The sequence below is a fragment of the Schistocerca serialis genome, chromosome 3 (genome assembly GCF_023864345.2).
Source record: "Schistocerca serialis cubense isolate TAMUIC-IGC-003099 chromosome 3, iqSchSeri2.2, whole genome shotgun sequence".
Classification (NCBI taxonomy): Eukaryota; Metazoa; Arthropoda; class Insecta; order Orthoptera; family Acrididae; genus Schistocerca; species Schistocerca serialis.
Window position 1 is genome coordinate 451,395,649 of NC_064640.1, and position 23,914 is coordinate 451,419,562.

The following is a 23,914-nucleotide window of genomic DNA, read 5'->3' on the forward strand; positions in this document are numbered from 1 at the left end:
ATTTATTGTTTGGTTGTTTTCTTTAACAACGAGGTTGTCAAATTATTTAACAGATTTCCCAACTTCTGTTTTAACTGTAGCCTCTGCAGATTTTATTTTAGATAAATTACTGATTTCAGACATTATAAACCAGTTTTTAAATTTTTTAATCATGTTCTTGCAACATTTAATAAGCCCTACCTCTCTATTCTAAAAATTTCCCTTTCCATGCACAAGATATTCAGATTCCTTTTGTAATCCAAGGCATTTTTGAGGTCTTATTAGTGCCAAAGCCTTACTGTTTCCTCGGAAAATCACCTGGTAAAAACTGACAAACTCATCTATACTCACTTTATATCTAGTATTGACACCTATCACAGTAATTGCATCCCTCCTGTCAGCTTCCTGTAGGGCTGTCTTGAAACTTTTTGCTATCTGTTCATTAATTACTCTTACTGTTTTCACACAATACCACTTCATTCTAATCAAATATGTTATTTAGTATGGTTAATTGTTCATCAATGCAATAATTCCAGTTCCACATAAAGCAGGTATTGACAGGAGTGAACATTACTGAACTATAATAAGTTATTGTTGCAAAATACTTATATGAATTATTTACAGTAGAATGGAAAAACTGGTAGGAGCTGACCTTGCGAAAGGCCAGTCTGAGTTTTAGAAAAATGTAAAAACACGAGTCAACACTGATCCTGAGACTTATCTTAGAACATAGGTTGAAGAAAGGCAAAGCTACATTTATAGCATTTGCAGATTTAGAGAAAACTTTTGACAATGTTGGCTAGAATACACTCTCTGAAATTCTGAAGATAGAAGGGATAAAATACAGGGAGATATAAGTTCTCTACACTTGTACATAAATCAGACTGCAGTTATAAAAGTATGACATCAAATAGAAGCAGTAATTGAGAAGGGAGTGAGACAAGTACACTGCTTACCCTAAATGTTATTCAATCTGTATACTGAGCAAGTAGTAAATGAAACCAAGGAGAAATTTGGAAAGGGAATTAAAGTTCAGTGGAAAGCAGTAAAATAATCTGAGGTTTACTGATAACATTGAAATTTTGTTGGAGAAGGCAAGGGGCCTGCAAGAGCAGTTGAGCAGAATGGATAGTGTCCTGCATAGAGGTTGTAACATGAATCTAAATAAAAGTAAATTAGGCTGAAGGAACAAGATCAGGAAACGATACACTAAAAGTAGTAACTGAGTTTTTCAATTTGTGCAGCAAAATAGCTGATGATAGCCAAACTAGACTGGATATAAAATGCAGGCTACCTACAACAAGAAAAGCATTTCTGAAAAAGAGGAATTTGTTAACATCCAATATATTGTAAGTGTGAGGAAGTAGTTGTGAATTTGGTAATGGAGGGAAATGTGCTGGGTATATAATTCTAGAGACCAAGACTTGAATACAGCAAGCAGGTTCAAATTGATGTAGGATCCAATAGTTATGCAGAGATAAGAGGCTTGCAGAGGATATACCAAGAGGGCGAATGCCTAAACCAGTCTGGACTGAAGACAACGATAACAAGCTACATTATCATAGTCAAAGAGTCCATTCACAACTTGATAAACATTCATATAACTGATTAAATATTCACCCGCAAAAGTGTTTTCTATTAGTGCACTTATGTCCTGTTTAATTCTGGTGGGAAAATTTAACAGCAGAATTCATGTTATAATCGTTAAAGTAACATTTCCAAAACATTTCTTTTACCTGAATCTTACAGAAAATTAATATTCAATTCTCTATAGACTCCCTTTTGTTTGCTAAGTGGCATAATAATTATTCAATTTTTTAAGAATATTTACAAGTTTTCCAGTGGGGATCTGTATACTGTGTCAATTATAGATGACTTTTCCAGTAGCAGCAATTTGCAAGCATAGGTTTCCAATTGTTGATCTCTGCAGCAGCTATTGTTATCAATAGATTTGAACTTGATTTTATTTTTCACATACACAACAATTCCTTCTTTCTCCATATTTTCCCTACAGATGTGGGCTGCTAATTACTAGTTCTCTATGTTTAACATATGGATTCTTGTATTTACACAGTGCTCAAACACGTGAAATATATCAACTTCCTTTTGTCATTCTAGATTGTGTAAACAAACAGATAAGAAGTTCAACAACTTTATTTTTGAGTGCTTTAACATTTTGTTGCATTACGGTAAGGTTAGGCACATAAGTTTAATTTTGTGTGTGATAATTCATTTAACTGGATCTCTCTTAACCCTTGAGCACATGGCAGTGTATTTTGTACACGTTACTCAAGTAACCATGTATGAGTAAAATCACAGTTTAATCTTAATTTTAAAAGAGAAATATACAATACACTTAAATTATATGAGCTGAAGCATTGTTTAATTACACCACAACAAAAAAACTTTCGTAACATCACTCTGTTCCTGCATGCTAGTACTAACCTACAATAATAACCCACTCTAACCCAGTTACATCAGATCCCAGCCAAACACTTACTCCGTTATTATCTTGTACATAACAGCCTCATTATGGGATTTTGCTGCTAGCTCATAATCTGGCTAATTTTCTAGCACAGATCGTAAATTTTTTCTCACCTAGCATGCTGTTTATTTTATGTTACTTCTATTCACTTGGATGTATGATAGCACAGATTATCACTGTGTTATGTGAAGCAGTAACGAAGGAATAGGTATGGATTCAGAATCGTAAAACAACAATGGAATGGTACAAGAAAATGTTCTTTGTGGTTCGTGCACTTTATAGATACGCGCACCTGCTTGAGGGTTAGAGTAATCTGTCTGAATGAGTTATTTAACCTAAAAAAGGCTTACCTCTCACAGATATTTTACCACTGATGACAGTACCTTCCTCTTCACATCCTCCTTTCTCCCCATCCCCCCTCCCCTCAACCAACGTTTTCAGTTACTGGTCCAGCTAATCTGTTTTCGTCCTCCTGTTAAGGTGTGTCCCATGTCTTACATATCCCATCCTCCAACAGCAAAAACTGGCACAGAATCAATGTGAGCCCCATCCAAAATTATCTAAACTATTGCCTTTTTGCCCCTTTATTGTTACCTATGTCACATCGCCCCCCCCCCCCCTTCCCCCTCTTTATTTCATTTTTTGTTGCCTCAATCTCCGTCTGAGGGGTGGAAATCTTTGCCTCTTGTTCTGCAATCTTCCTGTCTTACATATGTTCAACATATCAATGTGAGGGCCTCACTAGGTACCCCTCCTTCTGTCTCACTGCATTTTCCCTACTTAAACTACAGTTTACAGTTCCCAATAACTACAACTCCCAAACTGTTAACTAACATGTGGCAGCATACAAATTTGTCACCAGTAGTCATACTGTTATAAAAAAAATTACACAAATGTGGGTGTCTGTACAGTCTGTACATACACTCCTGGAAATGGAAAAAAGAACACATTGACACCGGTGTGTCAGACCCACCATACTTGCTCCGGACACTGCGAGAGGGCTGTACAAGCAATGATCACACGCACGGCACAGCGGACACACCAGGAACCGCGGTGTTGGCCGTCGAATGGCGCTAGCTGCGCAGCATTTGTGCACCGCCGCCGTCAGTGTCAGCCAGTTTGCCGTGGCATACGGAGCTCCATCGCAGTCTTTAACACTGGTAGCATGCCGCGACAGCGTGGACGTGAACCGTATGTGCAGTTGACGGACTTTGAGCGAGGGCGTATAGTGGGCATGCGGGAGGCCGGGTGGACGTACCGCCGAATTGCTCAACACGTGGGGCGTGAGGTCTCCACAGTACATTGATGTTGTCGCCAGTGGTCGGCGGAAGGTGCACGTGCCCGTCGACCTGGGACCGGACCGCAGCGACGCACGGATGCACGCCAAGACCGTAGGATCCTACGCAGTGCCGTAGGGGACCGCACCGCCACTTCCCAGCAAATTAGGGACACTGTTGCTCCTGGGGTATCGGCGAGGACCATTCGCAACCGTCTCCATGAAGCTGGGCTACGGTCCCGCACACCGTTAGGCCGTCTTCCGCTCACGCCCCAACATCGTGCAGCCCGCCTCCAGTGGAGTCGCGACAGGCGTGAATGGAGGGACGAATGGCGACGTGTCGTCTTCAGCGATGAGAGTCGCTTCTGCCTTGGTGCCAATGATTGTCGTATGCGTGTTTGGCGCCGTGCAGGTGAGCGCCGCAATCAGGACTGCATACGACCGAGGCACACAGGGCCAACACCCGGCCTCATGGTGTGGGGAGCGATCTCCTACACTGGCCGTACACCACTGGTGATCGTCGAGGGGACACTGAATAGTGCACGGTACATCCAAACCGTCATCGAACCCATCGTTCTACCATTCCTAGACCGGCAAGGGAACTTGCTGTTCCAACAGGACAATGCACGTCCGCATGTATCCCGTGCCACCCAACGTGCTCTAGAAGGTGTAAGTCAACTACCCTGGCCAGCAAGATCTCCGGATCTGTCCCCCATTGAGCATGTTTGGGACTGGATGAAGCGTCGTCTCACGCGGTCTGCACGTCCAGCACGAACGCTGGTCCAACTGAGGCGCCAGGTGGAAATGGCATGGCAAGCCGTTCCACAGGACTACATCCAGCATCTCTACGATCGTCTCCATGGGAGAATAGCAGCCTGCATTGCTGCGAAAGGTGGATATACACTGTACTAGTGCCGACATTGTGCATGCTCTGTTGCCTGTGTCTACGTGCCTGTGGTTCTGTCAGTGTGATCATGTGATGTATCTGACCCCAGTAATGTGTCAATAAAGTTTCCCCTTCCTGGGACAATGAATTCACGGTGTTCTTATTTCAATTTCCAGGAGTGTATTAGTCACCTGTTCAAGTTTCTTTCGTAAGCCGTGTGGATGATATTAACTGTTTGTTGTGTTACAGTGTGATATTACAATACACACAAGTTGGAGTGCAATGACAAAAAACAAACTCTAAATCCATATCAGTCACAGCAGCACCACAATTCCCCCCCCCCCTTTTTTTTTTCAAGCACTCACTGAGTACACAAGGTTTTTTTAAAAAAAAATGGCATGAGCATAAAATTACAGTACATGTAAGCTTTATGAGGACAATTGAAAACTACTTGAAGCAGCAGCATCAGTTCAAACGTTGAAATCAATAGCCATAACAATGCTGAAGACATCTCCTATTGGAAATATGTCATTTAAATTTATGTATATTGACGTATTGTGCAGTTTATGTAAATGATGTATTTTCAATATTTGCAAGCTACAGAGCAACATTTGTTCAAGACACATCTCTGAGTATCGAAGTCCAATGGCATCTCAACAGAGGACGACACAGCAGCTTGTCAGCAATATGTAGTTCCTTGGGACTTATTGCAGAGCTACTACATTACTCTAACTTTCTATGAAACTCTTGAATCAGTATTTATAATTTCAATACAGTGGAAAAATGTAAAAAATGATGCTAACAAATCAAGTAAACAAAGGAAAGAATCACTTTATCTGAGGCAGGTAACTATGCTTTGATGTATCTATCTTTCACCTGTCACCACTGAAGACTTTTCACTTTGTTCAGGTAAAAATAATCCACAGATAACTGAATATCAATCACTCATCTTTTTGCAACTACCACAGTTTTCTCAAATTGAACATCTGAAGAAGATTACTCCAGGCATTGTCTGGACAAGGAGACATCTCCTAACTTCATAAAAAGATATAGGTATTCAGGGGAATGATGGGAGGGATATGAGACTACAAATCAAGAGCACATAATACAATCAAGCTGGAATATAGTCTAGGGACAAACTAAGTGAAAAATTGGTGTAATGGAAGGAACTGAACACATTAGAAAAATTTTAGATGATAAGTTTTTAAGAACCTCTTACACTGGACACAGAACCTTCAGCTCACAGAGTTATGTACTGTGCTCATTACTACAAACAGAACAGTGATAAGGTGACTTATCAAAACTGAAGCAAAATACAAAGCTACCATCACTGTAACTTATATGATTTATGATCTCCAACAAAATAGAAAATAATAAGAGACAGAAGATATATGAGCAAAAAAAGAATTAATTTATTATTTGATGTGAAATGCAAAAGCGTGGTTCAGTAAAACGAGAATGCAACAGAAGTGAGAAATAATATACAACGCACATTTCAAACTGTGTATAAAAGAAAAGAAGAAAAGATGAGTTCTTTATATCATCTGTGCAACTCTAAAAACTTCACACTAATGGGAAACGGGAAGGTATTACATGATTTCCATAAGGATAAGAGGAGAGTCAGCCACTGAATCCTGTAGTGTACTCAACAGCAAACTCTACCAGGGACTTGTCGAATGCACGCCACCCAAAATTACTCCTATATTGCTTACCAAAAGTTGGCCAACATACAATGGTTCACCAATGTGTACAACCAGTCACTACTGCCCATTAAGGTAAAAATAGTAACAAGGAAAGAAAAATTTAGTAATCACTGTAAATGCTTGGCATGCATTCCTCATAAACCAGAATCATGTTATTATCTTTGTGGGAAAGGAGTACTCCCAGGTTTGAAAGTCACTCCATTCGAAAGAATGAAAAGTTTTGTGTTAAAGCTATAATGTCTCAGTGATGCTTCTACTTTTGTTGCGAGAAGCTTGTAGTATCTATGAGAAGTTAACAACAATGTATCATAAAGATGCCATCTGGACTTTGTTTTGCGCAGACAAAATTTCAGATGCTGCATGACAAAGACAGTAGTTGCAGCAGAGTTGCGAGTGCACCAACATGTCATTTAAAGGCTTTGGTAACAGTTCTACGACACAAAAAATGTGTTGGTCAGTACATGGTTGACCTAGAGTAGCTGTTTCAAAAGAAGAGCAGTGCGTGGTCTTGCATACATTACAAAAGTCAACAATATATCCAACACAATTGTTTGCAGAGCTAACAGCTGCGTCATATGTTGCATTTTTCTGAAAACGTTACTACTGGAGGCTCAAGCACATTTGATTTATGTACTACATATCTGCCAATGTGTTTCCTGTTCATAACAATGTAGAGATGAACCCATTATTGCGTAATCAGAGACATTAAGATGGTGTGGTTGTAGGAGGATACAACTGGACTTAGACAAACTTTTTAGCTGATATGATGAATTGAAGCTTGACCTAAACACAAAAAAAAGTAAGTTAATGCAGATGGATAGGAGAAACAACCCCATTATGTTCAAATATAGCATTTGTAGCCTGTTACTTGACACAGTCACATCAATCAAATATGTAGGCATAACACTGCAATGCGATTTGAAATGAAACGAGCACATAAGAGCAGTAGTAGGGAAAATGCATGGCTGACTTAGGTTTATTGGGAGAATTTTAGAAAAGTGATGTTCATTTATAAAGGAGACCTCATATAGAACCTAATGTAACCCAATCTTGAGTATTGCTCGAGTGTTTGAGATCCCTACCATGTCAGATTAAAGGTAAACATCCAAACAATTCAGAAGCAAGCCGCTACGTTTGTTACTGGTAGGTTCCATCAGCATGTGCGTATTACAGATATGCCTCACGAACTCAAATGGGAATCCCTGGATGGAAGACGATGTCATTTCATGAACCACTATTGAGTATATTTAAAAAGCAGCATTTGCAGCTGATTGAGAAAAAATTTTATTGCTGCCAATGTACATTTCATGTAAGGACTGCAAAGGATAACATAAGAGAAATTAGGAGAAGGAAAGTTGCTACTCACCACATAGTGGAGACGCTAAGTCGTAGATAGGCACAACAAAAAGAATCTGTCAACAAAAGACAGACATACACACACGTCTCCCCCCCCCCCTTTCCCCCCCCCCCCCCCCCCTCCACACGACTGCAGTCTCAGGCAATCGTGGTCAGTTGCCTGAGACTGCAGTTGTGTGTGTGTGTGTGTTGTTGTTGATGGTATTAATGGTGGTCAAAAGCTATAATTGTGAGAGTCTTTTTGTTGTGCCTACCTGTGTCTCAGCATCTCTGATATATAGTGAGTAACAACTTTCCTTCTCATAATATTATTACATTCCATCCCAGATTTTCCATTGTTTGATAAGAGAACTTATGGCTTGTACAGAGGCATATAGATAGTCAATTTTCCCATCGCTAAATCTGTGACTGGAACAGGAAAAGAAACAACCAGTGGTGGTACGAGCTACCCTCCATACCTCATACAGTGACTTGTGTAGTATGTATGTAGATGTAGAACACAGGGATGTGCTTGTCACAGACAAATTCAGTCTATAGAATGATCTTAGTCACACATTTGTCTGAGGGAAGTGGTAGTCAATACAATAAGAGTAAAATATGGAAAGAAACCTCATAAACAGTCCTACTATGTATTATCAGCATGGTGTCTAATGGTTATAAATCAACTATAATTTTACTCATACAGTGATGACACGTTGAGCTAAGGATGAAAATTTAAAAAATAAAAGGTATGTTTATATACAATTTTATACTGTTTTTTTATTAATAAAAGTATTATACATTAAGTGTATTTTATATTTCTATCCTACATTGTGTAGAGACTCATTTTACAGTTTTATATAATATAATTGTTAATTGTCCTCCACTTGCAGCAAAACCAACTAATAAGGTCAAATTCTATTTCATGCTTCTGTAAATGTTGACTGTATAGCATAATTTTGTTTATGTATGTAACATGTCATCATTACATCACAAAAGTTTCCAATTTATCTGATGATGTATGCAACTATCTATGACACTTTACGGCAAGCTGTATCTTCTTTACATACAATTTGTGTAAACTTTGCCATTGTGATTACTTAGGGTATACTACTGTGATGATAAATTCCTTCCGTTAATTTCAATGTTAAACAAAAGCGTGAACCTCTAACATTGGGTGTAATTTTCATCGTGCAGTGCAGACTGCCATCTGGTGGTACCTCTCAGCACTAATTTCCATTACACTCCAAATCCAGTCATCAGTTACTCTGACACAGTCAACATGACATGATACCACAAAGAGGCAAGATGTGGCATGTAGCTGTATTGTTCGTGCCATTTGTACTCCCATGTTGTACAGACATTATGACAGTACCCCAGGCATGCCTTTGCAATGCCTCAACTCTCTCATGGAATGTTTTATTTAAATTTAACTTGTTAGATTAGTCTTTCTTATATTTTGACTTTGGATTGTATCCATCCATATGAGCAGAATTTTATGAGAGTTATCACTTTACAGCATATTGTATAGTCCCAAAGTGACAGTGTGATTTAAGCATTGTATGATGTAAAAACCACTGCCCAGTTTTATGGGTATGTAATTTTTGCCCCCCTGCATTTTTGTATGCCTCTAAGCATGTAACCTTGGCATATATTCTTTTCACAGATCTGAATATGGAAATACATATGGCCAATACCAGGAATCCAGGAATTGTGTTAATGCAATGATCTCAGTAAATAAATTGGTTTTCGCATTTCACAAGAAGAATATAGCAAAAACTTATATGTCTACAAGAACAGGTAAAGAACCTTCTTTAGCCGCATACTAGAAAAATTATTCCTTGCTCATAAGAAAAGTTATTAAGTACGTATATTATGAAACTTCCTGGCAGATTAAAACTGTGTGCTGGTCTGGGTCTCGAGCCCGTGAACTTTGCCTTTCTCGAGTAAGTGCTCAAACTACAGAGCTACCCAAGTACGATTCATGATTCATCCTCACAGCTTTACTCCTGGCAGTACTCATCTCCTACCTTCCAAACATCACAAAAGTTCTCCTGTATAACTTGCACGACTAGCACTACTGGACGAAAGGATATGCTGAGACACGTCTTGGCCACAACCTGGAGGATCATTTCCAGAATGAATTTTCATTCTGCAGTGGAGTGTACAGAACTTGAACCTGGGACCTTTGTCTTTTGCTGGCAAGTGTTCTACCAACTGAGCTACCCAAGTTTGACTCATGATCTGTCCACACAGATTTACTTCCACCAGTACCTCATCTCCTATCTTTCAAAGTTCACACTTCACACAAATTCTGTGTAACTTGCGAGACTGGCACTCCTGGAAGAAAGGAGTGATAGTCTTGCAGGTTACATTGTCTGACCCAAAAAAAACAACTAACCCAAAGGGGACGAAGAGATGAAGTGAAACTTCAGATATTCACGGGGTATATAATATTATTTCAGCAACTACAACACCAAGTCAAATTTACAAAGAATTTGGCAGTACTAGCCCATTTATTAGTATGAAATTACTCCTCCTCTGGCCTGGATGCGCAGACTGATTCGGTTGGGAAGGGAGTCATAAAAAAATTGTATTTTCTGCTGAGGCAAACTGATCCACAACTTTATTAAGTGGTCCTTGCTAATGGAACTGTGACAGTGTTGATGTCTGAACAGATCCCACACAAGTTTTGTCGCGGACATATCTGGTGATCTTGTTGGCCCTGAAAGTACCTCAACGTCATGCAGGCAGTTCATAGACACATGTGCCATGTGTGTCCTGTAATGGCACCATGATACTGCCACACAAGAAGTAACAAATGAGGGTGCAAGACATCCATGGTGTACTGTTGTGCCATCAGAGTTCCCTCAATCACTACCAGCTGTGACCTGAAGTCATACTCAATGGATCCCACACCACAATGGCAGGAGTAACACTGCTGTGCCTCTCCAAAACATTGGAAGAATGGGACCTCTCTCAAGGTTGCCACCATACCCACGAATGATGAACACAATGCGATGCCATTCATCAGCAGTTCAATCTTCCCCACCACAGCAAGACTCCAAATGCAGTCATCTGTATTGTGGTGTTAATGGCAGTATACATATGGGCCAGTAATTCCCTAGTCCGATTGCTGCTAGTACTGACCAATGGTGCAGAGTAACACACAATATTGCAGGGAGTCCATTACTTGTTCTTGGATGGTAACTGCAGATGTGAATGGGTGGCATTATGCTTGGTGCAGAATATGGCAATACTCCCTTGTGATGGTCAGACATGGTCGACTGGAACTTTGACAATGAGTACACCTGCCCTCATTTTCCCCACACAGTCCAACACTGCATCACTGTCACATCCGAATGTCACATAAATTTGGATATTGCACAATTCAATCATCCTGTCAAATGGAGACACTCAATGAGACCCCTTTCAAACTCTGTCAGGTGCTGATAATGCTGTCTCTAATCAGTACCCAGCACTTCCATGACCTTCGGTGGTCATTGAATACCTTACACTGTTCATGCCCCTTATATCCTACCAGGCCTGGCAACAACACTAAACATGAACAAAACCAATGCATTCTGGTGGCCACTCTACCTGTCAGAGGGAATTACAACTCTAACCATATACATACCTGAAAATGGCATGTACGTGTATGAAGTTACATTGACATCTGCTGATGAGTTCTGGGTGCTTCACTTTTTTTGGCAGGCAGTGTAGAAATGCCCACAGTTGCAACACTATACTCTGTTCATCATAAGAATAAATCTTATGTAAACATTACACCATGTATTCTTCCACATTTGCTTGAATCTCACTGGATTTCATTTCATGTGGAGCGGAAGGCAATCTGTGATCAGTATAGTCAAGTAAAATCACAAGGATACGTTTTATGCTGTGTTACCCACACAGACTGAGTGATAATGCGAGACAACAGCTTTACCGGCACATTCAACTTGGACAGCACTGACCAGCCAGCGGTCCAACTAACCTCCAATGATGTGAGCAGTTGCATTTCAGACGTAACAAGAGAAGAGCAAAGAAACAACATAGCTACAAATGTCATTTAATTTTTAAAGAGAATGAAATATTTGGCAAAACTCCAGCACTACCATGCTCTTCTTAGGTGACCACACACAAAGCATAAAATGCTTTTGTTCTCCCCGACACAGTATTCTAATTATCAACAAGAGTGATGAAAATTTCTAATTTAAACACAGGACTGTTGAATACTGAAGCCACTGAAAGTATTAATTACAGTCAGTCATATGGTAATCTCTTAGTCCCTTCCTTATCCGAATCCAAGATACACATTTCAGTTCTGTAAGTATCTGCTATGTTGATAACAAGCCTATCAACAACAGAATCCATTAAGCCAACCAGGTGCCGCATTTTCTCCTTTTCTTTTATGACGAACCGTTCTATATTTCGCCAGTGTTCGGCAGTGAAACGTGAAAAAGCTACATGTATTAGTTCCAGTACATCTGTCAGGTTAACGGTCTTGTCACTTCTTGGGCCAAATCCTGTAATTCTTCTCCAGATCAGTTCTGTTGGGTTCATATTTTAATTACACAGAGGTAAATGTAAAAATGCAGCACCTGTATGGTACGCTAAATGCCGTGAATGACTGTTCTTCATGTTTCTACAACACTACTCTACACCAGTGGTATAAAACAATGGACATGGTCCAAATAAAATGGTATTTAGTGTTTCAATTTTGCCATCAAAAATTAAATTGTTGTGTTTTCTTAATTTAAGCAATTTTTATTAAGTCTTTCATAAAATATAAACAATTAAGAATTTATTTTTGAAATGAAAACAGGAATTTTGCATGCAATATGTAATTAGAAACAAGAAGATGTGCATTATTCATAAAAAAAATGATGAATTTTACAGTTATGAGATGTAGATATTTCAAAATGAACGAGGAAAAAAATTGACATTGGCGAGATTTGAACCAGCGAACCACAAACTGCAGTACGTTATCAATCTATTTCGCTACTGATTCTTCTATACGTCCAATCCGTATGTGTGTCTCAACTGTATCTAATACAGGCCCTTGGAAAACTTCAAAGCTAATTATCTCTGTAAATTTAAGAAAAAACATTACGAACAATCTACTTCTCGACACTTTTTAACTGTTTTCCACACGTGTTACACTACGGAAGAGGAAGCAGCCTCAGCCATTTTCATACTGCACATTAACAATGCAACAATCAGAGCACAATAGTGAAGAGGCTGTGACTTTACACGATTTTTGAAATAAAAACTACACAGCCAAAGTGTGATTAAGAAAAAAACATTGAATATTTTAAAGTTTCATTTAATGTAACTTCATAATAATATATCTAATACATAAGTAGGACCTACTTCGAAGAGTGTAACAACACCAATGTATGTGTGCAACAGCTTCCGACCAATCATCACATTTGTGTTTGTTTACATCACGTTTATTCTTATGATGAGCGGAGTATAGAAGAAGCTGTTGGCAGCTGAGAAAGGAGTTCAATAGGTAGCCATAAAAATATTTGATCATTAGCCCAATGAAATAAAATGTCCACGAGATAGTAACTCACATGCCCATACAGCTCAATATTGAACCTGTATCAGAGATACTCAAGCTGGATTACTAATGTCTGGCAGCACAGCAAGGAGCATATGTTACGTGACATGGACTTGTCTGTCGGGATATAGTTACCCATATAGTTACCTGGTTACCCATCACGAGATTAGCACTTCACTCCATTTTGGCTTATGAAGCAAATCGTTACACACTGTATTGACCAACGTATTATCAACTCATTATGCTCAGATGTTTGTTTCTGGCTGACTTACACTCAATGAACTCTAACCTAATGTTTTTTCAAGTCAGTTGATATGCAGTTTCTGTGGTGTTTGGCAAACTGAAAACATGCAGCTTTATGTACTCCTGCGAACAATGGCCTTTTGCGAGGTACTCAACTCCGAACAACAATTGCATATTGTTCGCCTTTGAATGCTCATAAACTGGTTGATACGTATCTGAATTCACTAAAAGGAGCAACTCATGATGGTTTCGAATCTGACTGCCATTGACAAATCGTTACACTCTAGTTCGGTCCCTGTTGGTTAAGAGTCTTATCAGACCCATTGTTCTTATCCCGTGTTACACGGTTGTGAGTGGTACACCATTCCTTGTACACACAATGAACAATCCACTTTGATACACCAACAAATTGGACAGCTTCATTTGCACTGTAGTCATGGGCACATCCAAACACAATAGCTATTTTCTGCCATTCTGTCATGTGTCCATGCCTATAACATATCCCGTTATCATGCATGCTAGTGCATATGGACTCGTATGCTCAGCTAGAACCTGTTGTAAACCCAAAGCATCTTTGTTAGCAATAGGGCACAACAAATGTTCACAGCCAGTCATAATCAGCTGTTGCCATGACAACAGTCAATGCTCCCTTCACACGTGCCACAAGGGGCCATAGCAATCACAATGACTCAGCCTGACTACTGGTGTAGGAGTAATGAGCTCCAACTACACCACATTGTCACTATGACTTCTGTCCCCACAAAGGTTCATGGAAAGCAGGGACAGTCACTGACAAATGGAGATGGGAGGGGATGCTATAGGGGGGAAACTTTGACGCATTTACCATCGCCTAATCCCCCCTTCGCCTACCCCCCCCCCCCCCCTTCCCATCTTGGTCTACTAGACCTCTGCTCACAATACCTCATGCAGGTTACATGGCAGGAGATTGAGAAACACATGAGAGCTAAACACTTCCTATTTCCTAATCTCCATTCTCCTGCAGGCTGGCTCCAGTTGTACTTGTCAGATATCAGGGCAACAGGTGCAAAATCATGACAACATAACCTTTCTGGCTCCAACCAAGACATACCACTGAACCCATTGGTGGTGATCTCAGCACCACTCTCTTCCTATCCTCGTGAATCCATGGATGAACAGAGCTATTATTGGGCCTACGTGTTGATTAATAAATGAAGGAGAAAATTTTTATTTGTGCCTTTGTATTCATGCCCAGCACAGTCCAGGAATCCACACCCCATCTAACTTGAGCATCAATATGTTACTTGAATAAGACATACTTGAGCTATCAAGCAATGCTGATGTCCAGCAACAACGCAAGAAGCACATACAGCATATGATATTGGTGTGTCAGCTGGTTATAGTAACCTACAAATATTCCAGTGCAAACAGAGCATTGTACTCCTGTGTGTCCCATGAAGACATCCATTATATACCACATATATTTGACACTGCTGTATTTTGCAATTTTTTTTTTGACTGATCTTAAGGTCGACCTCACTTACCAATATAACATTCACTGTGCTATGGTGTTTGTTTGCAGCTTATTGTTCACTGTCTGAAATCTGACACTATTGACTGCTCAGAACTATCTGTGCATTCCCTCAATCACAACTTTTAGCAGTTTCCCAGAATAATGGTATACGAGGGCATGCTGAAAAGTAATGCCTCTGATTTTTGTGTGGGAGAACTTTTAAACCTTTTTAAATAAAACAGACATAATGAGCAATCTACATCTTTATTCTTCATGTCTACTTATTTACAGCCCTCTGCCGCAAGAGAGACCTGAAGTGTCGCCTTTAACATGATGGTGTATCATATAACTTTCTCAATGCACGGGAAACAGTGTAGTATAATCAAGTTTCGAATTTGAAGGGTTCATCCACACATGAAGCACCCTTTCCTTCAGTATGACAATGCCAGATCACACAAGAGCGCTATGATATTTGCACCAATCCTACTTTCCACACTTATCTAGAATGTTAATAACTTTTGATTTACTTAAAAAGCTTTAAGAGTTTCCACACAAATAATTTGAAGGTATTACTTTTCAGAATGCTCTTGTATTATTTCTGTCTGCAGTGCCTAAAATGTCACAGACTAACAAGTTCCCTTTTATTACCTTTAAGTCACTGTGTAATTTAGTATTCTGTATATGGCCAGCATTCAACCATATGCACAAACAAATAATATATACAAAGACTGTACACTGATTTGTTTCACAACTGTTTAATAGAAACTGTTCTAATAATCAATGGAAAATATAATTCACTAATCACAATCTTTTCAGAGATTCGGTAAATATATATCGAAGCCAATAGACAAATTTATTTTAACATCATTACTGGAAACTGCTACAGTGATTGTATTCCTTCCTGTGTACTTGTGAACTCTGGTAGAAGTTTATGATTAGCTACAAAAACAAAAAAAAAAAGAGTAACATAAGAGTTTGACCAATAATATGCGGGAGAGGTTCCAAGTAAAAACACACTATTCTTCACTTCCTTCCTTTATAGTATACAATTATTTTTCTATCAGTCTCATTACAGAGAAACCTACAAGTTCTGAAGTGTGTTCATACGTGTTTGTTAACTGAACCTTAGTCTTACTTTCATTAGATTTTATTGTAGATGATGACTGAACTATAAACTCAGTTACACAAATTGTCAGCATGTAGCCATATTTTTACTGATAAAATGTAGTCTAGTAGTTAAATTGCTGCCGCTTTCCACATTATAGCAAGTTATTACAAATATGATCTACAGAAAATGCAGATAACTAAATTAAACAGAAAAACAACAACTGTTATTTGGCTTCATTCGGAATGAAAAGAGTGTTAATAAGGTGTGCTAAAGGCAATCTCACATGTAGGAAATCATGTTTTTAGAAAGGACATGAAGCTTATCATTCATCAATAAATAAAACAAATACTTGTAGGATTCCAAGTGTGCCACTCATTAAAGGCAAGAATACGCATGCTAGAGTATGGCACGAACAACTGAACCCAAATATTATAAATGGGTTGGGGATAGTGCAATTTCTGTTTATGTATCACTGTAACTGTTTTTAAAGTAGATATTAACATGAAAAATAAGGAATGATTGGTCTCCACATATTGCATTCTTAACTGGTTCAACATCACAGAAATAATGCTAAAATTGGCAGAAATTTATTTGCAAAGGTGGCAGCAAACAGAGGAACACTGTTACTTATCCATGCATTTCTGAGAATTATTTCTCAGAATTCCACAAACCAACCAGGTTGAGGGTATGAACCATAAATGGTTCAAATGGCTCTGAGCACTATGGGACTTAACATCTGTGGTCATCAGTCCCCTAGAACTTAGAACTACTTAAACCTAACTAACCTAAGGACATCACACACATCCATGCCCGAGGCAGGATTCGAACCTGCGACCCTAGCAATCACGCGGTTCCAGATTGAAGCACCTAGAACCACAAGGCCACACCGGCCGGCGGTATGAACCATAAACTTAACAATTATTATGGCTTAATGGATTGAATGGAGTAAAGGCCACAGATACTGTTCACAGTAACACACCAAAAAATTACACACTAATGTTCTATGATGGTAGTTCACAGAGTTATTTTTATTATCCATACCTGAAATTTAGCTATGAAGTCCAACAAGTTGAGGCACAATTTACGACTGGAATGAGTAAGTTGACGCAGACTATCTTCTTGATACAGTTTGTAATGGAGGATATTCTTGCAAATTTCTCTGTTTATTTCCTGGTTAAACAGTGGAATTCCAAAACTACACTCCAAAAGAGTCCATCGATTTATATCTGTAGATATATTCTCAAGATCTCTCTTTTCACTACTATCATTTTCTGAGGACAAGAGGCTACTGTCATTCCTAATTTCATTGTCAACAGACTTTGATTTAATATTTAATTTTTCAGGATATGTGCTATCTATTTCTTTTTTTAAGACAGAAGCACATTCACCATTTGTGAAGCCATTGCTAGGTAATAAATCTACACTAGTGGGCTCTTCAAATGTGTCATCTGGGGATCCCGTTTTCACCCAAGCTTCTACAAAGCTGTCAACATTAGATCCTGAACTGGAGATAGGCGAAATGCACTTAGATTCTTCTGGAGTGTGCCTATAAAAATTACTTTTGTTAGTATGACCATCTATACTGTTCTCTGTATCAACCATACTTATAAAGCCACAGCTGCACTTCAGATCAATAACGTCAGACAGTTTCCTTACAGCAGGATGGGAATTCCAATCAACATCAGTGGTGCACACATTCTGAAAACTGCCACCTGTAAAAACAAAAAGTCAATAATATATGAAGACAGTAAACACTAACAACAGCACAATTCTCAAAATTCTTACCAATAGCTAGTGGTTTTGAGGACATCGGAAATGGTACCAAGAATGTTTCTGCTACTCGGCTAATACCATAAGCCTGAAAAATAAATGAAAAAGGAACTTACAGAGAGCTAAGGAAAATAAACAATAATCTCTCTTTTCTTTCCTTTTTATATTTACACTTTGTACATACTTATACAGTGAATATAACAGTTCTCAAAGAATTTTTTAAACTCATTTTTCAGTTACAAAGATCATCTGTTGTCCTGTATACACACTTTCAATTGTAAGGGTATGCTAAAACCTATGGAGCCACAGTTTTCTGCTAAGGGCAAACCCTCTGTCGCATGTCTGCACATGAGACAAAGTCACACTGGCTCAGCCAGCTTCTTTGCCGTTCTCCACTTCAACTGATTGCCATCAGTATGTTGCTGACCTGGGTTTTGGAATATATGCTATCTGGGCAAATCCCAGTGCAGCTGGTTATGATTTTGCAATTTATCACAGACCTTTCTTAGTACATTCTTAAGAAGGTGACCTTTGCTTCAATGACATGAATTTATTTACTGTCCATTAAAATGACCACATTGTGCAAAATAGTGTAACAGTATACTTTGAAACAGTGGCATTTAATTTTCAATAAATATTAATTTTGCAGCCATAAACCAGTATCCAACTTACGCTCAGTGATGTTCTCCCTTATTTTTGTCATATACTCAAACCCATTTCAATGCCAACAAAATCATCATTTGACTAGTACTGAATCTACTACTTACAATATACCAATACTCTCACCATATATCCTGTCTCACCATTTTTAATATGGGTGCTATTTTAATCAGTGGTAGGTAAACTGATCTCATTTGATTACTGAGGATGATATCTCCTGCACAAATGTCCATCAGTGTGAATGGCTTTATTATGAGATAGTACCATAAGCTTCATCAACAATCAATTTGTTGTTCAATCCCCATCCCCAACTCACATTCTCCACCCATGAGAAGAATTGTTCTGTTTATGAAATCTGTTTGTAAAATATGCCATAATAAATGAGTTATCATTTAGGAACAAGAATACCTAGTTTCAAAAAGGCAAACTATGAGGAGCAGTCAAATGAAAACTGAACATATGCTACAATGGGACCATGGGTTGGTTCCTTTCAAAAGTAATTACCTCATGCATTAAGACATTTAATCTCACTGGGAGATGAGATGATCAAATCCTGTTTCACTGAATGCAGTGGACTGCTGATAGACAATTGTACCCCCTCTTGCCCTTCCTTGTCTAGTTGAAACAGACGACCTGTATGTCTTTCTTCAGGTCGCCAAAGATGTGAACATCACACAGTGAAAGATCCTGGCTGTATGGAGGATGTTGCAGTGTTACCCAACCAAACTGCCGAAGCATAGCCTTCATCCAATTGGCACTGTGGGCACATGCATTATCATGCAACAGGATGATTTCATCTGACAACATTCCTGGGCATTCCGACGTTATGGCAAGTCACATTTCCTGCAACGTGTCTTCACAGCACTGTGCATTGACTGGGCTTCAATGCTCGAGGAACTCTATGATCAGAAGCAGCATCGTGTTGCACGATAACGCTAGCCCCCACACTGCTGATTGGACACTTTGCAATTTGGTTGGAAAATACAGCAACATCCCCCATACAGCCCAGATCTTTCACCATTTGAGTTTCACACTTTTGGCAAATTGAAGAAAGATGCGTAGATGTCAATTTCAATCGGATGAGGAAGTGCAAGAGTGGGTGCAGTTGTGGATACGTCAGCAGCTGACTGCATTCTACAAAACAGGAACTGATTGTCTCACCTCCCATTGGCATAAATGTCTCAATGTGTGCGGTGATTACTTTTGAACAGAACCATTCCATGGTCATGTTGCAGCTGGTGTTCGGTTTTCATTTGACTGCCCCTTATACATTAGATATTTATGAAAATATGAGGCATAAGAATTTAAGTGGTCAGTGGTTTATTTAGGTGAAACATAGATTTATACCTGTTACTTTGTGAATAAATGTCGGCAAAATAATAGTTTCCAAGGAGTACTGTGACACAAAAGTGTTGATTTATGTTTATTGCACTATACAGGGCACTGACATATAGTGCGTGGAGGTGTCCCACTTGTAGGGATTTGAGGCATACATTGTTACTGTCCTCCTTATTAGCATAAACAAGACAGTGCTGCCACCTTGGCCAGGTCTTCAGTTTGGCTTACCAGGTAATAGGTCTTATCTTTATTAACAGCACTACCAAAGGAATGACATAAAAATGAAAACATTCAATTAAGGTTCAGAATTTCAGACTATATTTCATTTATGCAATTTCATGTTATTAAACACACAGAAATGAAAATAACATAATCAATTCAGGTTCAGAATTTGAAAACAGAATTCTCCTACGCAATTTTTAAGTAGTTGTGCTTCACAGTATTCATCTCCAATGATTCCATTCATTTTATTTCAGTTGATGTTTATCTCTATAGCAGGGTAAGCCTTGGTCCTCTGTCATATTCTTTGCTTTGGTCATTCTATACCTAATAAGGAGAAACTCCTGTTGTTTGTTCATGAAAAAGTATGAGGAAAATGTAAGTGAGAATGAAGTTATGGGTCAGCCTAGGAGGAACCCTCAGATGGCCTAATTATTTTTGGCAACTGCTCACAATAGGCAGGGATCTGGGTGTGAGTCCTGCCCTGGCACAAATGTTTATTTTTAACAACAAATTCAACACACTAAAATTTAATTCATAAAAATTTAGGGTGGGTCCTCTTGCAGAGCAGGAAACTATGAGTCAACAGACTGTCCTGCTCATAGATGCGTAAGAAAGCCTTCATTCCACCTGACTGGCCTTCTGCAGATATACCAGTAGTTAGCATTACCAAATGTAGCTTACTGTTCATCACTCTTAGCCACACTTCTCCCCAATGATATATGACTGTGTACCTCTACAGTGTGGCGACAGCATGTAAGTGGATGGCACACTGGGTCACATATTTATCACACATTCTTCCACAGTTGCCATACTTGCTAATTTGTTTTCTTGAATTTCCATTCTTAGTCACGTAAGTAAAAAGACATCTCTTTTACCATAACCTGAATGCAAAGAAGGGATTTGTTCATCCTCCAGGTCCATGTGCTGTATAGCTTGAGGGCACTCAGGGAGTTCAAGATGGTGAGCAATTTCACTGCATGAATATCGAATCTTCTCCAGCACCCTACCAACTACTAATGACCTGAGGATGTACAGCACTTCCATAAACCTCACCTTCGTATCACTTATGTATGGCAATATCATGCAAGATACAAATATACGGGCCAGAAACTTTCCCAAATCTGTAAAACTTAGAATGGTACTCTTCATTTAAAAGTTAGGTAGGTTAAAACATGCAAAATAGTGGTTAACACTAGAACTATCAATAAGACATTTGTGTACCACTGAAAAAACTAAGAAACAATTATATAAATATAATAAACAGACACTGTGAAGTAGTGCACCGTGGCTCATAATCGTGGTCTCACAGACAAAAAGATGTTAGCTTTGATCATTAATAATGAAGAAGTTACATGCAAAGGAGAATATGTAGACAGTGTATCAATGGATTCTGTTTATGATCAAAACCAAAGTGCAGCAGGAAGCTCAGATGAATCAGAGGGCAGCCATGAAGATTTTGACGAATCCCCAAGAGTGAATCGTACTGGAAAAGGTAATACATAAAACATTTCTGAAATCATATATTTTTGTTTCACCACTTTCATTGCAACAGTGTTCACTCCTCAAAAAACACTCATTTCACTTATTCCTAGGTGCCACCTCAGTCGAAGGGCAATCACATAATCATGGTACAAGAAAAGTTAGCAGAGAGGGTGCTGTTGCAATGGTTTGTAGCAGTGCTGTCAGAGCTGCTAAACTTATTCTCAATCACTTTCAAACACACACTGAAACAGAGTTCTGTAGTGTCGGAATGGGAAAAATGGTCATTACCAATTGAGGAGCTTCATGCATTTGTTGCTGCTCTGTTTGTTTGGAGAGCTACTGAATCAAAGGAATAGTAGTGGATCTTCTTTGGTCAGAGAAGTGGGGAATATAATTTTACAAGCCCGTGATATCACACAATTGCTTCAGAGAAATGAGGTTCCTCACGTTTGATTTGAGGTTAACACACGCAAGAGAAAACAAAAAATGACAAGGCTATTCTCGTGTCATTTACATAGAAAACTGTCAAAGCGTGTATATTCCTGCCCCACATATTGGTGTTCATGAGCAGTTGTTTCTGTCCATGTGTAAATGTCAGTTCACTCACTTCATGGCTTCAAAACCTGACAAGTATGGGCAGAAATACGGAATGGCTGTTCATAAATAATTCAAATATATGCTAATGTTTTCCGATATCTTGGCAATGAAAAAACTCATCCTGGTAGTGAACATTTTAGTGACTTTGCAGTGAAAAAACCTTTACACCCAAACCTAAATAAAGGAAGGACTGTTTCGTGTGACAACTTCTTCACCCCACTTTCCAAAGAAAAATTAGAAAGGATGTGCCAGAGTGCAAAATGAAAGTGTGCGAAGACCTATACAAGACTGAAGCTTTCAAAAGTCATGAAATGATCCTCACAGTGTACCAAGGAAAGCCAGAAAAGAACGTAATAATTCTCAGTGCCGATTTGCAAATTGGACCTCACACCAAGTTGAAGTCCGACACAGTGAAATGTTATATTGAAACTACAAGTGGATTAGATGACGTTGACCAGATAGCTTGCAAGTACTCAGTGAAAGCTGATAAAAGAAGATGGCCTTTTCATACTTTTTCCAATATTCTAGACTTAGCAGGCATCAATGCTTGCATAATCTACAGAGAAGTAACAAACATCAAAGTAAGATGAGATTTCCTTCTCAAGCTCGCAGAGGAACTTGCCATAGTTTTTACAGAAACCCCAGATTAGAGCTCTAGCTATTCACATTGAATAATCAGATGTAGTTGGAAATGGTCACTGCTGTCATGTGCAAACATCTTCCAATGAAGAGAAAAGTTCATATACTCATAAATGTACATCATGCGACAAACCAGTCTGCAAGAAATGTGTTGTTACAGTTTGCTATATCTGTGTAGATTGCAAAGCTTAGTCTACCAATGATGACAATCTGCAGGTATTTAAAAGGAACATGGTTACTTACATAGACTGTAATGTAAAGCGATATTAGAATATGCCAATATGTTCTTGCTTAATTGTAGAAAGTAGCATTTTGTACTAATTTTTTTTTTTTTTTTTTTTTTGAGTTGGCTGTATTTCTATAAAAATACAAGATTTCTTCATGATTTTACAAAGAATTTTCAAGTACGTGCATATTTAAGTTGATTTGGACAAAAATTTTAAAAGTATTCTGTTTTTATTTTGTTACATGAAAATATTTTAAAATAAATTGTAAGTATCTAGTATTATTGTACTTAATGTTCACAATTAAAACAAAATAATGGACCATTAGAGTGACTATTTGCTACAGAAACACTCATCCACTAAAATAAAAATACTAAGAACAAATTCTAAGATCATTGACTAGAGATGGAACATTTTTGTATCAGCAAACGTTTTATAGAGTTTGAAAATGTCAGTGGTTTTAGTATCAAAAATCAAGAAATACACACTTCTCTATGTAAAAGTCAATAATTGGTATGTTTGGCTCACTCCTTCAACTTCCAAATTGCTTTGGAGGCTTTGAAGAGCAACACAAAGTTGCAAAATTGTCCACTGCACTGGATTTCTTAAGATGGACATTAAACTGTCAATGATGAAGAGGGCTATACTTCCTTGAGAGAATCTTCTTCCTCTCCAAATCTATCAGAAATAAATTCTCCAACTTAGAATCATTAAAAGCATTAGAATACATGAACCATATGGAGATGGCCACAGATGTTCCATTAATGCAGCTATCCAAGAATAGTTTACCTTGAAGTAGTGTCATAATGATTTCACATGACTTTCCAATGTCAAAAAGTAAGACTATGAAATGATGTCTATGCAGGAAACTCCAAAGAATAGCTATCTCCAATTTGTAAGGCCACACTT

General features: G+C 38.6%; 1 protein-coding gene across 2 annotated transcripts in view; it reads right to left on the reverse strand.

Moving 5' to 3' along the window:
• The window catches only part of LOC126470351 (protein FAM91A1), a 164,085-nt gene that overhangs the window by 19,888 nt on the left and 120,283 nt on the right, over positions 1-23,914 (reverse strand). Inside the window, exons 11-13 of one of the 2 annotated variants that reach the window (XM_050098140.1) lie at positions 17,859-17,931; positions 17,115-17,785; positions 15,788-15,904 (exon numbers count right to left, since the gene is read on the reverse strand). In XM_050098140.1, coding sequence (XP_049954097.1) covers positions 15,833-15,904; positions 17,115-17,785; positions 17,859-17,931 — 816 coding nt within the window. In that variant the 3' untranslated portion in view covers positions 15,788-15,832. Of the gene's footprint in view, positions 1-15,787; positions 15,905-17,114; positions 17,786-17,858; positions 17,932-23,914 lie in introns of those variants that run through there. The other variant, XM_050098139.1, reaches the window with a different exon arrangement.